This window comes from Typopeltis vanoorti, chromosome 22 (genome assembly GCF_054136105.1).
Source record: "Typopeltis vanoorti isolate ZY-2024b chromosome 22, IOZ_Tvanoo_1.0, whole genome shotgun sequence".
NCBI classification, from domain to species: Eukaryota; Metazoa; Arthropoda; class Arachnida; order Uropygi; family Thelyphonidae; genus Typopeltis; species Typopeltis vanoorti.
Window position 1 is genome coordinate 53,415,723 of NC_143570.1, and position 14,841 is coordinate 53,430,563.

Here is a 14,841-nt window from a genome sequence, read left to right on the forward strand (position 1 = left end):
TGGATGTCTGTCAAGTGCTATACAGATTCTCCCATCATGGCCAAAAAATGGTTAAATGGAGTGGTGTAACATATAACAGAGACATCTGTTGATGTCAAAGTGACAAAGGTGGTTCATCTAGCTCTATGTTCACTCTGGACAGGGTCAGGCCATCACACAGTACTCTCTCTTGCATAAGCATAGACTTTGGACCCATAATAAAGTTTTGATCTTATTAATGCTCTATACAAATGAAGCAATGAACATCTGCAAGCACCCCAAAAATTAGAAGGCACGGTGTGTAGAATGTTCATTGCTTTATGGCACACTTGTTTTCTAACTAATATGTGTGAGGAGGAAACTGAGTGATTGCGATGTAAAATATGAGTCCCAAGAACTTGGCTTCTGGTGGCTACTGGGATTAATGTGTGTCCTAGTTGGAGTTCTGGGTCAGGATGAAGACCATGTCTGCAGCAAAAGTGCCTGTGAAAATCTAAACTCCTTTGCAAGCACCTATTTTGAGAGAAGGCCAATAGCTTGCTGGAGCTGTTTTTCTGTGACCCTCATAATACATGGTGAGATCATCCACCAGAAGACAAATACTTACTGTTGGAGGATGTTGTTCAGTTATTGAGTTGACCTTGATTGCTAAAAAAAAAAGCATGACACTTAAAACTGAACGTTGTGGGACATGCTCTCTTGGTTATATGGTAAGATTTGATTAGATAAGAAGTTTTTGATAAAAAAGAAGGAGATTCCCCTCTGACACCAAAATTATGTAGGTCTTTCAGTATTCCAAATATCCAAGCAGTGTCATATGCTTTTCCATATCAAAGAAAACTGATACTAGATGCTTGGGTTTTAGAAAGACACCTCTAAGAGATGTTCAGGGATACTGTAATTGTGAGAAGGTGGGATTAACATACAGATTTGGATACCTATTGATACTTTTTTTTTTTTTTTACAACTGACTTCTCAGCACATGAGGGTTTGCCAAATCTTGCTGCTACTTTTGTGGTATACTGCTTCTTTGCCTCCTGGTAAGCAAAGTATTTTTTTTTTTTTTTAATCTTCTCATCCTGCCACCTTTAGCATGCTCAGGAATAGGCTCGATGGTCTCTTCACAATCAGGACATTTTGGTGTTTTTGCACTTGCAATCTTTGTTTTTATGGTCTTTACTGCTGCATTGGGCATAAATGGCAGATGCTACAATAGGCAGTTTGAGAATGAATGAATGAATGAAGCATTCATTCATTCTCAGAAGAAGTTTAGTTTGGTGCTAAAGCTCCTTACCCATCACAGAGCTGCAAATGGATGCCCACTCTTCAGCAAGCAATGACTGTGCTTAGGGATGGAATGCCAGAGCTATTCCAGATCCTATACCCCGTCCTCCAGACCATTGGTGAGGAAGGAGGCTTACTGCAACACTCTTGATTCTTGAAAGCAAGCCCACTAGCCAACTGAGCCTGGCCAATGTCATCTAGTACTGCCATTCTTGCTAAAGCAGATACCAAATTAGTGCAAGACTACTAGATCCCTATTTCCAGATGTCCACTGGTTGCACTGCACAGCAAACATGGCAGCAAGGTGTTGGATCTCGGTGATGGAGGTCTGGAATAAAGGATAATAAAAAAGACATCAGTGGGAGGTCTGCTCCACCACTAATAGGCAACCCACATGGAGGGGGGGGTCTCCCATATGACAACATGGTTAGTGATGTTGACAAAACTTTTAGAAAAAGCATTTCAATTAATCCTCACTACAACAAACCTTTAGCAAATAAACAATCAGCTTAAATGGTTTACTATTATCAATTTTTTTTAAGAAGCAATCATGATGTGGGACTTGCAATAAGTGAATTCATTGAAGTGTTTTACTACAGTAAGAATTAAAGGGTATTTTAAAACTAAAAGAATCGTTGTGAATTGTATTAAGAATTTTACATTTATAACATTAATACAATAGCTGAATTTGGTGTTTTGTAGGTTACAACCATTATGCTGCCTGAACAGAGATGTCCTGTTTGTAGCTCTCCTCCTCCTTTTTTTTCTTTTTTAGTTGAATGTAGACATAGCTAATGGTAGATTTCTAACTAAACTCTATGTTCAAAATTGATTCTGTTATTTTATCAGTAGGTAGTAGTTCATTACAGTAAAAATTTAATGATTTACTGAAGAATTTCTTAAGTAAAATAAAAAAGATTAATGTATAAAATGAACACTTCTTAATCTTGACAGAGTATATATTCAATTACAAATGTTTTTGAAAGGATTATGATGCTGATATTATTTAAGCAGAAGTTTAAAAGGAACAAAAAACTACTCTACTATATTCAAAGAGGCATGAAGAGTTTTTTAACATCATGTGCATGATGCTGCTCAGCAATGTGCTGAAGTGCACTGCTGAGTACCACTGCAACAGAAAGCTTTGAATTCTAGAGCTGAAAACAATAACAATCTTTTGAAACTTTTTATACTATTGCAGCTATTGCAGATTGTTTTTATGTTAATCCTTTATTATATGACATCAGAAAAAAAAAGCATTCTGAATTTTCCTTACCTTGAACGGTAACTTGAGCTACTGTTTCAATGTTACCAAGTTTTGAAGCAGCTACACATGTAAAATTAGCAGATTCTCTTATATTTTCCAACTTCAGGACATTTTTACCAATTGGAATATTATGTTCTGGTGTTAATTCTAGTAATCCTTTTCTCCATTTAACATATGGCATGGGTGATCCTACAGCAACACAAGTAATGTTTAAAGAACTTCCAGGCATAACTTCATATAATTCTTCTGGAGGAATAGAGAAATATGGAGGTACTCTTCTAACTACAGGATCAAAAAAAAAAAAACACTTTAGTAACAAAAAGATAACAATAATAACGACAGCAAAGATAATAAATGATACTACCAGAATACAGTAGTCTCATGTACATTATCTTAATTTATTGTTTTAACAGTACTCCTATACACAAAACATTGTTCAACTTGTACGATTTTTTTTATGTTAATCCAAATCTCATCAACAAAGAGCCATAAGCCAACTGTATGTAAGTGGGTGGGTGGGTGGGCTAGGGATTAGATACTATGAAAATCTGCTCCAGAGACCAAATATAAAACTTATAAAAGAAACTTAAGGCCTCCAGTAACCACAGTGGTAGTCTCATACTATCCAATGAAATCTGTCCACTACCAAGACATTCACAAAACATCCATATCCACGTTAGGATTCAAACTCGCAGCCTACTGAAATAAGTATAATTATTTTTGCAGTGAATGCGCCTATATGAAATCCAAAGACTCAATAAGGGAGCAGTCACTTTAGTCACTCATATTTAAATACCTATCATATTTCTTCTTGCGCACATTCACCAACCAAAAGGCACAACAACTAACATTAGTCCATTTCACATGCTCTCCATATGAGGAACCAAATAGTTCTTCTCATGGCATATAACCTCATATGCTTCCTAACCCATACCTACAGCCAACTTCCAAGGATGAATTCAGTTGATCTGTATATCTACAAATCATAAGATGTACCTCCGTACCAACTTATGTTTCTATCATATTTCTTCTCCTCTTTCTATTCTTCAAACTGTGAAAGTTCCACTTCCTCATTCTGTCCTCACATGTGCAATTCCACAGGATAGTTATTAATTCTGTTATCTGCTGCTGGAACTTTTCAATTGGCAATCGTGTTGGCAGAACCCAAGTAGTCAAACCTTCAGGAGTTTAGATGTGGTCTTATCAATATTCTCCTTTATACTGTAGGAGAATATCTTTCCTTTTCTTAAAAGTTAGTGTTATCTATAACTTTTAAGTTACGTAATGCAATGATGTAACCACCATAGCAATGTAACCAATAATCATTAACTGTCCAATATATTCCCCCCGCCTCTCCAAACTTCTAACTTCATTGAATAATACAACTAGATGGAGAAACACCTGGCAGATGGTATGACACAGAAGTGAAAGAAAGGGGAGTGAAAGCAGAGCACGAAAGAGAGAAAGCGTGAAAATAAGAATCAGATTTTGTATGGTGATTCATGGATATGAGGAGTCATTGAGGAGAGTGTGATGAACTGTGTTTTCCTGGAGCTAAGACAAAGGATATCAGTGATGCTCTAAGGATGAAAAGAGTTAAGGCAAAAGATATGTTTATTTTGGCTTGTACAAATGAGTTCTTCTTCTTCTTCAACCTTTTTGTTCTGCCCACTGCTGGACAAAGGTCTGCCCCCAATGGTTTTCCAGATCACTCGGGTTTTCTGCCTCACCTATCCATCTCACTCCTGCAACTTGTTCCAGTTCATCCCTCTACCTTCTTCTCGGTCTTCCTCTTTCTCTTGCTCATTCCATTGGTCTCCACTCTGTTATTTTTCTAGTCCATCTTCCATCATTGCATCAGGCAATATGGCCAGCCCATCTCCACTTAGCCTGTTTAATGTATTTTACAATATCCATGACACCTGTTTGAGATCTTATCCAGGGTATTTATCTTTCTATCTCTTAATGTTATTTTTTAACATACTTCTCTCCATGCGATTGTGTTGTTCTCAGCTTTTTGTTTAGGGCTTAAAGTCCATGTTTCTCTTCTGTATGTTAGGACAGGAAGCATGCACTGGTCGAAAGCTTTCCTTTTTAAGACTCATAGGGATATCACTTCTGAATATGTCTCTCATTTTCCCATAAGCCATCCATCCAAGGTGAATTCTTCATTCAATCTCTTTTCTTTGGCAATCCTCAAAGGATAACAATTGGCCAAATATACATATGAGGTAACTTGTTCTATTTCATGGTTTTCAACTTTTCGACTGTTCTTTGATTTATGTATTTATTCATCATTATTTTTATTTTTTCTCTATTTTTAATTCAATTACTCTGGAGGCTTCATTTAGCTGATTTAGCCTTTCTTCCAGATCTTCAAGATTATCTGCTATTAGGACAACAACATCTGCAAATTTCAGGTGATGCAGCCTTTCTCCGTTTATGTTTATTCCTTTTGTTTCCCAATCAAGGATTCTAAAGACTTCTAATGCAGCTGTAAATAGTTTGGGAGATATAGTATCAACTTGCAGGATGTCTTTTTGTACTGGAAACTTTTCGTTGTTTTTATATAATTTAATTACAGAAGTTACATTATTATATTATTATTATTACATGACAACTCCAGGGAGTCCATAGACTCATCGATGGAGGACACTATTCCACTACTCTATGTCTCCACCACTATTTTCATCATCTACACAAACACCATCTACTGCCGACCACCACTAGTATTTTCACAGACAATCACAAATATCCATGCCCACGGTGGGATTCGAAGCTGCAGCCTTTCGGCTGGAGAGAGGATACGCTAACCACTCAGCAAACCAGGCCTGGCATTGCATATTATTGTTAATATGTTTCAGTGTTTCAATATATGGTTTCTTGGTTCACTTGGTTTCAAGAGCTTTTAGTGTTGCAGATGTTTTAAATGCTTTTTCATAGTCTATAAAGGCCAAACAGTCTATAAGGGTTTACTGTATTCAATTGATTTTTCAATGAGCTATCTTAATGTGTGAATATGGTCCAAAGTACTGTAATTCTTCCTAAATCCAACTTGTTCACGGGATTGTATTCCCCCAAGTTTAAACTTTATTCTATTATTTATAATAATTGTGAAGACTTTATATATGGTGAGAGTAGGCTTATAGGTCTGTAATTTTTAATTTCTTCCTTATTGCCCTTTTTAAAAATTAATATTAGAAGTAAATTGTTCCAATTTTTTGGAATTTTTCTCTGTTTTAGGCATTTATTAAAGAGTTTAGTCAGCTGTTTGATGACAGGGCTTCCTCCCAATTTTAAGAAGTCTACCATAATTCCATCTTCTTCTGGGACCTTTCCATTCTTCATTTCCTGCAGTGCCATTTCCACTTCACCTTGTAAGATCTCAGGGACATCGTATTCTTCCTCACTCGAGTTATCCATGGTTGATTCTTGGATGTCTTGATCCCTGTCTTCATAGAAGTCAGTATAAAATTCCATCTTTTGATTATTGCATCTCTATTTTTATAAGTTCACCATTTTTTCCTCTTACAGCAGCTATTTCCTTTGTTCCAACTGATAATGTTCATCTTAGGATCTTCATATTACTATTGTTTTCTATTGTTTCTTTAATTTTCCTAGTATTATACAAATGATTTAGCAGGTGAGAATTGTGGTAATCAAGAAGAAATGAAAAAGATGCTAGTACATGCAAAAATTAAAAGTGAGAAAGTAAAAGTTGTGTGTTGCCACATATGATAGAGGCAAGCTGAGATGGAGAGATATGATCGTGAATGAGTCAGTGTGCAGATTATGCAGGAGGAATGGTGTGAAGTTTGTGGAGCAAGTTTGATGGAAGGAATGATTTCTACAAGGAGGATGGCTTTCATGGATTTAGTGTCACGAGTCTTGAGACAGTGTTGTTCACTGAGATTCGGATGTACAAAGTCAGGGACACTAGACTTTTGGGGGGGGGGGGATGCAAGTGGACATGGATTCAGTCTACCAACAGATTAGTAAATGGGAGAGTGATCACATGTTGCAAAATGTAGCACCCCAGGTTAACTTTAATTGGCTAAGTAACGTAAGAAGTTGTGGGATGAAGAAGGTATTGCAGTTTGTTCAGTTTATGTATAATATGTAAATGCAGTTTATGTATACTAATGCCAGAAGTATCTGAAATAAAGTCAAAGAGTTTTGGGCACTGGTTAGCACAACTTGACCAAAAGTTATAGGCATTAGTGAGACATGGTTGCCAAGGCTAATATAGTCATGTAAATAGGATGCAAGTGTCTTCAGAGAAGACAGAATGAAGAAGAAGATGTGGGTGGGGGTTTTGCTAGAAATGCATCAGAGGAGAGAGAAATTCAGAAGGCAGTTCATTTGAAGCTATCTAGTGTGAAATAGAGGCCAACAGGATTTAATATGTAATTGGCTGCTATTATAATCCAGGGGATCATCATCATTGGCTTGACAATCCAACATGGGCCCTGGCCTTCTTCAGAAACTTCTGGCAGCCTTCCTTATTCAATACCAAACTCCTCCAATTTCTGACTCCTAAAACCTTAATACCTTGCATCACTCCATCTTCCCATCTTAATTTAGGTCTTCCAATTTTTCTTTTTCCCTCTGGCTTAGTATTAAACATCTTAATTATTCTATTACTATCCATGCATATAATGTGTCCAGCCCAAATTAATCTATTTATTTTTAGGTACTTAATAATGTCTGGCTCATTAAACAATCTGTAAAGTTCATGGTTATATCTTTTTCCTCCACACACCATTCTCTTGTACTGCTCCAAAATATATCTGAGAACTCTTCTTTCAAAGAGACCTAGCAATCTTTCATCTGCCATTGATAATACCCAGTTGTCAGAGGCATAGGTTAACACTGGTCTTACACGTAATTTGTACATCATTATCTTTGTTTTTCTTGAGATCAAATGTGACTTTAGGTATTTTCTAAGCCCACAGAAGCATCTATTTGCAGAAAGAATACGTCTCTGAATCTCAGTACTGATATTATTTTTACAATTAGCTTCTGATCCCAAGTATATAAAACTATGTACAATTTCAAATTTATAGGAACCAATTTTGATTTGAGAAGGATTATTACAACAAATCTTTCCAGTTACCGGCATATACTTTGTTTTTTCTTGATTAATCTGCAAATTCATCTTCTTTGCTGCCTTTTCTAAACTGATGAAAGTTTCTTCCATTCCTTATCGTGTCCTTCCTATAATATCGATATCGTCTACATATGCCATAATTTGTACTGACTTGTAGAAAATAGTTCCCCTTGTATAAATGCCAGCATCTCTGAAAACCTTTTCAAGTGAGATGCTAAACAGTGAGCAAGCTAAGGCATCCCATTATCGAACACCATTTTTTACATATATTGAATCAGACAACAAGTATTTCTCATTGTAGCTTTAACTAAAGCAATAAGTTTTTGTGGAATCTATAGTTCCTCCACATTGCAATAAATAAATAAGATCTATCTATGCTATTATATGCGGTTCTAAATTCTATGAAAAGGTGTCGTGTTTCAATTCCAAATTCTTTACATTTTTCAAGTAATTGGTGTATATTAAAAATCTGATCATTTGTAGATCTTCCTTGATGAATCCACACTGTAATCGGCAATAACATTCTCTACACAGGGATAAAGTCTCTTAAATAGAATGTTAGAGAAAATTTTATAAGTTGTACATGACAAATTAATTCCTCTATAGTTAGAACATATCATTACATCACCTTTCTTATCGATGGGGCATATGATGCTCAGATTCCATTCATCCGGAATTGTTTCATTAATCCAGATTTTGTTGATAAGTTGACACAGCTGCTTGAAGTATTCCGTACCTGCACTTTTAATTAACTCTGCTTGTATCCTATCCATTCCTGGGGCCTTATTGTTCTTAAGTTTTTTTAATAGCTGCTTCCACTTCTGCATCTGTTGATACTGGTTCAACATCTTGGCTCTCTTCTGCATCATCTAAATGACCAGATATATTTGAATTCAATAGTTCATTGAAATGCTCTGCCAATCTTCCTGGTATCATTTCATTCCCACTCAAAATTATATCCTCCTTATCCCTACATAATGTTGTTCTAGGCTGGAAATCTTTCTGACCACTATTTAACTTTTGATAGAAAGATCTGCTTTCAATCATACTTCTGAAATGTTCCAATTTCTTAAGTTCATCTTCATAGTATTTCTTCTTTCTATTCTTAAGCACTCTTCTTTTTCTTCTTTTCTAACCAAATGACATTTATCCACAGGCTTTACAAGTGTGGTTCCTTTGCTGCATTTGTCTATATGCCTCATTTTTTAATATAATCACACGTTCACATTCTGCATCAAACCAACGGTTATACCTAACTCTACTGACTTTTCCTAATACTATGTCTACTGTTGTCACTATAACATCCCTAAGAACATCCCAAGCTTCATTAACACTCTCACCAATGGTTAGACCAGGCAGGTTTTCACTGATTCTTTCACCATATTTGGCTTTATCGTCTAATTCCTTCAATCTTTCCTTATTAAACTTTCTAGCACGGAATCATATATCTTCCTTGCATTAGAGATCTTGCTTCTAACCTTTGATATAATCAAATAGTGATCAGAATCAATATTTGCTCCTCTGTAGGTTCTAACATCCATCAAATTGGATAGGTGTCTTGCGTCTATTAACACCCCAACTGGCCAGAAAGTTTATAGACGTCCAGCTAAATCTGGATAGATTGTGTAACACCTATTGAATAACATGGATAACAAGTGCAATTTGGTCTCACTATTTCATCCAATCAGCCAGTAGGGAGGTTAAAAGATCATCAATTTGGTTAAAGGTGCCAAATGACCTGGAAGTCTCCTGATGGAGACTTCTAGGTCATTTTATGAATATCTTTATGATTAAACATTGTACTACCAATAACCATATTTCTTGAAGAAGCAAAGTTGATCAATCTAGTCCCATTATCATTAGTCTCATTATGGCAACTCTATTTCCCAATGGTTGGCCTGTGTATCCTCTTTGCCTATCTTGACATTTAAATCACCAATAATAAATTTTACACCCCCTCTTTGGACATTCCCCATATATCTTATCTAATTCATCATAAAATATAAAACTCTTTTTCAGCATCATTCTTTCTTCAGTTGGAGCATGTACACAGATAAAACTGTAGTCAAAAAACTGTCCTTTAATTTGTAACTTACACATTCGAGGTGAGTTTGCTTTGAAGTCCATGATAAGATGTTTTATCTTCTTGTTTACAATGTTCCAAACATGTGATCTTCCTTTTGGCAGCTATAAAAATAATATGATTTTTCTTTTCCATAATCCCCTCTTCTGTCCACCTCATTTCTTGTATAGCCGTAACAAGTATCCTGTATTTATTCAATTGCTCCAGCAGCATTTTTAAAGCTCCAGATCAGTAAAGAGAAAGTATGTTCCATGATCCAATTTTCAAATCCTTAAGACATTTGCCATTTTGTCACTATTTAGTCCATCCAGCAATTATTTCTTCAGATTTTGTAACAAGTTTTTTCCAGGGTGGGGTGGTCAGCCCCATGCCCAACCTGGAGGACCAGGCTATTTATGACCAGCTGTACCCCCCAAGCAGTGAGTACCCATTTTAGTTGTCTCGTATGACATGCATGTGCTACAGTGGAGATTTCTTATTCCTCAGCCACCACATGGGGAATAATCCAGAGAGTATATGGGAGAATGTAGATAACATGCACTCACAAATTAGCATGGCGAGTTCAGGTCGAGTAATTATTTTGGGGGATTTCAACTATGGGGATATAGATTGGGAGGAGGAATGGAAGGAAACGGAATTTATACAGCTGCTGAGAGATAATTACCTGAGGCAACATGTAATGGACTGTACACAATATTTAAGAGTGCTGGATCTGATCACTGCATCAGAGAACTTAACACTAACCAATCTAACTATACTGCCTCCATATGCACAAAGTGATCGTGTAAATCTTGCCCTGTGGATTGCCAGACATGCAGAAGTTTCTATTAAGAAGGGATACGTGTGAAATTACAAAACAGGTGATTAGAAAAGCTGAAGAGACTGCTTTCAGCTCTGCTGAAAGAATTTGAATTTGGAGAGGAGAGATGATGATCAAGGGATGTTTTTGAAGAAAGCAGTATCTGAATGTATACTTAGAGTCAGATGGATAAATTAGGTAGGAGTGAGTGGATGAATCGCTTCATTAAGTAGGAACTGCAACCAAAGAAAAGGTTGTAGAGGGATTGTAAAGAAAAAGGTGATCAGCATGTCCATAAGCAGTATAAGCCACCTGGTATGGCAAGGAAGACCAAAGCTAATTATGAGAGAAAACAAAACTAGCTGAGAAGGCCAAGAACAACTTTAACAAGTTATTTGCTATGTGGCAAGTAAAAGGAGAAATGACTACAGAAGGATGATTTAAAAAGTGCTAATGGTGGTGGTGGGGGGAAGAGATAACAGAACTACACCAAATAGGTGAATTACTTAGTGAGCATTTTGCAGGGATGTGCCATCTAGGTGGTGACACTGAAATGCCAGATGTGACACTGAATAGAGGTTTAAGAAATGGAGGTGCATAAAATATTGCAGAACTTGAATATGAACACAGCTATAAGATTAGATGGCGTATCAGGCTGTGTGTTAAGAGAATATGCAAGGGAATTATCAGCTCCTCTGACTAAGCTGCATAATTTAAGCCTTGATAGCAGGAAGATTCTACTGAAGTAGAAAGAGGGCAAAACAGAGGACAAAATTGCATAAAGGAGGCTGCAAGACAGTAGCAGCAAATTATAGGCCACATCTCAGGAGTGTTGGATAAGGTATTGGATTCGGGACTGGGTGAACAGGAATATGATACTCTCTGTAAAGGATGACATGGTTTTGTGAAAGATAGGTCTTGCCTTAATAATTTGCTTACTTTTTATAATTAGTGACAAGATGGATAAGGGAAATGGCTACTCAGTGATATTGCTAGACTTTGCAAAAGCAATGGACAAGACTCGACATAGAATTCTATTGCATAAATTGAAACAAATTGGGATGGGTATAAATCTAGTAATTTAGATTAGAGGGTGGCTGATGGACAAATATCAAAGAGTGGTGAAGGAACTGAGTCCAGGAGAAGGCATGTGACAACTGTTCAACTACAGATGAGAGAACTCTCAACACTTTAGCACATGGCAGAAGGAGGCAAATCCATTCCAATAATAGGGTTATTCAATCCATCTTGTGGGATGACTTTGTTTATTATTACACGTCAAAAAATTAGCTTTTCTTTTAAGAACATTCTAGTTTTAAAAGTGGGAAAATCAGGAAAATCAGTACAATGACAGACAAGAAAGCATGTGATTTCACATGTCGGTGACATATTTGTACATCTCTTCTTCCTTTCTCCCTTTCAAAATGAATCGACTCTTCTTGGCACTTTGCCATCTGTAGTTCTCTCAACAGTGGGCACACCGCAATGGTGTATCACACAGCTCAGTATTTGTCCTGTTGTATAATTTGTATATCAATGATTTAGGAAATGATTTGGACAGTGCTAAACTGGGAAGAGCAATTTAAGTCTTCCCATAGAGATCCTACAGGAAGACTTAAACAGATTAGCAGTATGGGCAAAGTTAATGGCTGCCAGTTTAATGTGGTCAAGTATAAGGTAATGTACTCTGGGAAGAGTTTAGAAGCTGTGTACTATATTAATGAACTGCAGGAAATTGATGAGGCCAGGGACTTGGGTATGATGACATGGTTATCGAAGAACCCACTAACAAGCAGGGATAGATAATTTATTGTTCCTCTATATAAGGAAATAATAAGGCCACATCTCGACTACTATGCACAAATCTAGACTTTCAGACTGAATGGTGATACAGTTGTAGAGAGGATCCAGAGGTGAGTGACAAAAACTGTGGAAAATTTATGGAATGCTCCCTATGAGAATAGAGTGACAGACTGTAGGCTTCAAAACTTAGCTGATAAATGAAAAAGAAGAGACATGATAGAAACATTTAGGTTATGAAAGATTTTTTATCAGCACATAACAAGAAGGGAGAGAACAAGAGATCACCAGTGGAAGTTGTATAAGAGTGTCATCAGCAAGGGTGTTAGGACTAGGTTTTTTGCTTGGAGGGTCATGAACAGGTGGCCAGAGGTGGTTGTGGGTGTTTCATCAATGAATGAGTTTAAATATGACAGGAACTTTGTGAATGATGGCTTGTGTATGAATAAATGGATCTCACATGATGGATCTTCTGACCCCATGGAGATACCTGTATAATAATAATACTCTGCAAGTAATGTTCTCCATTCAAAATGCATAATCATACACCTCGTAACAATGAATTGATACTGATTATCGTTTGTTAACATAATCAGATCTATAAATGAAACTTCAATAAAGGTCAAAATGGACCAGTGATCCTTCCCATAAACAGCATGTGTGTTTTGCATTATGGGATACTAAGGAAACTGATGTGAATTTATCAGCCTCTATATATAAGTAGCCTAGTCATGAACACACATCACATGCTAACTTTGGTTACACTTGGGGAGGAGAAAGGATTACACAAGAATATATATTTTTCTTTGCATATTTAATTTACCTTAATAATACTTATCATTCAGCCACTCTCTCTATGTCAAAAGTACAATTTCATGCCATTTCATACAGTCTCAGAGGAATAGCAACTTCGCATGTGGAACCTTGTCAAATGCTTTCAAAAAATAAGGAAGTATATTTAAGTTAAGGGATATTACATCCCATATTGTTTCTTAGCCGAATAAGAAACTCAAAGAGTTTCATGCCAAATATAGAAACTATATAAAGTTTGGCGATTCCACGCGTAAGCAAATACCTGGATAGTGCAACACCTGACCCATTTGGTAGTGCAAACTGAGGCAACTCATAGTAAGGGTGGAGCAAGCTCCGATCACTATTCTTGGTATTTACCCATAATGTGAACTTAGCTTCTAGGAGCTGTATTACTGTTCTACATTATGAGAGAAAGTCACTACCCAGACCGGTTTCAACCTTATGTATAGGTGAAGCAGGCTCTAAAAATAAGACGATCCTGAAAGATCGCCCAACTCAGCGTTGTTCCACTTGATGACAGACTCAACCCGTCACTGAGAAGAACTTCTCAGCATTGGCTCTATCCAGTGGCAGGCTCACCCCACCACCAAGCACAGCCATAATCTCAGCAGTGGCCCCACTCAGAGACAGGCAAAAACCTACCTCCAAGTGGAGCCTCTCAAAGCCAGATCTGCCCCGCACCAGTTTCCACCCTCACTGGGGTCTCATCAGTGAGTAGGTAGACCTAGTTAATACCAAGTTTGTAGCGAACAGAACTTACATCCCTTCTATGAGAATTGCCAAGAAGGTGTCCTAATAAATTTCAATTATATAAGGAGCCAAAGGCTTCAATTCGGCGACATGAACTTATTTAAGTTAAGGGATATTACATCCCATATTGTTTCTTAGCTGAATAAGAAACTCAAATAGTTTCATGCCGAACATCAAAACTATATAAAGTTCAGCGATTCCAAGCATAAGCAAATATGTGGATAGTGCAACACCTGACCCATTTGGTAGTGTAAACCGAGGCAACTCATAGTAAGGGTGGAGCAAGTTCCGATCACTATTCTTGGTATTTACCCATAATGTGAACTTAGCTCCTAGGAGCTGTATTACTGTTCAACATTATGAGAGAAGGTCACTACCCAGACCTAATTCTAATTAGGTCTGGGTAGTGATTAATCCTAATTAGGACACCTTCTTGGCAGTTCTCATAGAAGGGATGTAAGTTCTGTTCACTACAAACTTGGTATTAACTAGGTCTACCTACTCACTGATGAGACCTCAATAAAGGTTGAAACCGGTCTGGGTAGTGACCTTCTCTCATAATGTTGAACAGTAATACAGCTCCTAGCAGTTAAGTTCACATTATGGGTAAATACCAAGAATAGTGATCAGAGCTTGCTCCACCCTTACTATGAGTTGCCTCAGTTTGCACTACCAAATGGGTGAGGTGTTGCACTATCCAGGTATTTGCTTATGTTGGATCCTACTTCTAAATCTTTACCTTGGATCCGACATGTTAATCACTATGATGTTCTTAAACAATTGATAAGTTGTAAGTTGATTTCTAATACAAATATAGAGAAAATTTATATTTATAGACTGCACCACTCTATATCTGAATTAGTTCAAGAATTGAAGAAAAATCAACCTTCAACTATCTCTCCTTAAAATATATACTGGCTGAGTATATTTGACTTACTTAATTTACCCGCATTGGT

At 36.9% G+C, this 14,841-nt stretch overlaps 1 protein-coding gene across 8 annotated transcripts in view; it reads right to left on the bottom strand.

Moving 5' to 3' along the window:
* LOC150094422 (tyrosine-protein phosphatase Lar-like) overlaps nucleotides 1-14,841 on the bottom strand; it is a 1,380,317-nt gene that overhangs the window by 579,941 nt on the left and 785,535 nt on the right. For all 8 annotated transcript variants that reach the window (XM_090412197.1, XM_090412199.1, XM_090412204.1 and 5 more), the window contains one exon: nucleotides 2,540-2,812. In XM_090412197.1, the coding sequence (XP_090268323.1) occupies nucleotides 2,540-2,812 (273 nt within the window). The remainder of the gene's footprint in view (nucleotides 1-2,539; nucleotides 2,813-14,841) is intronic.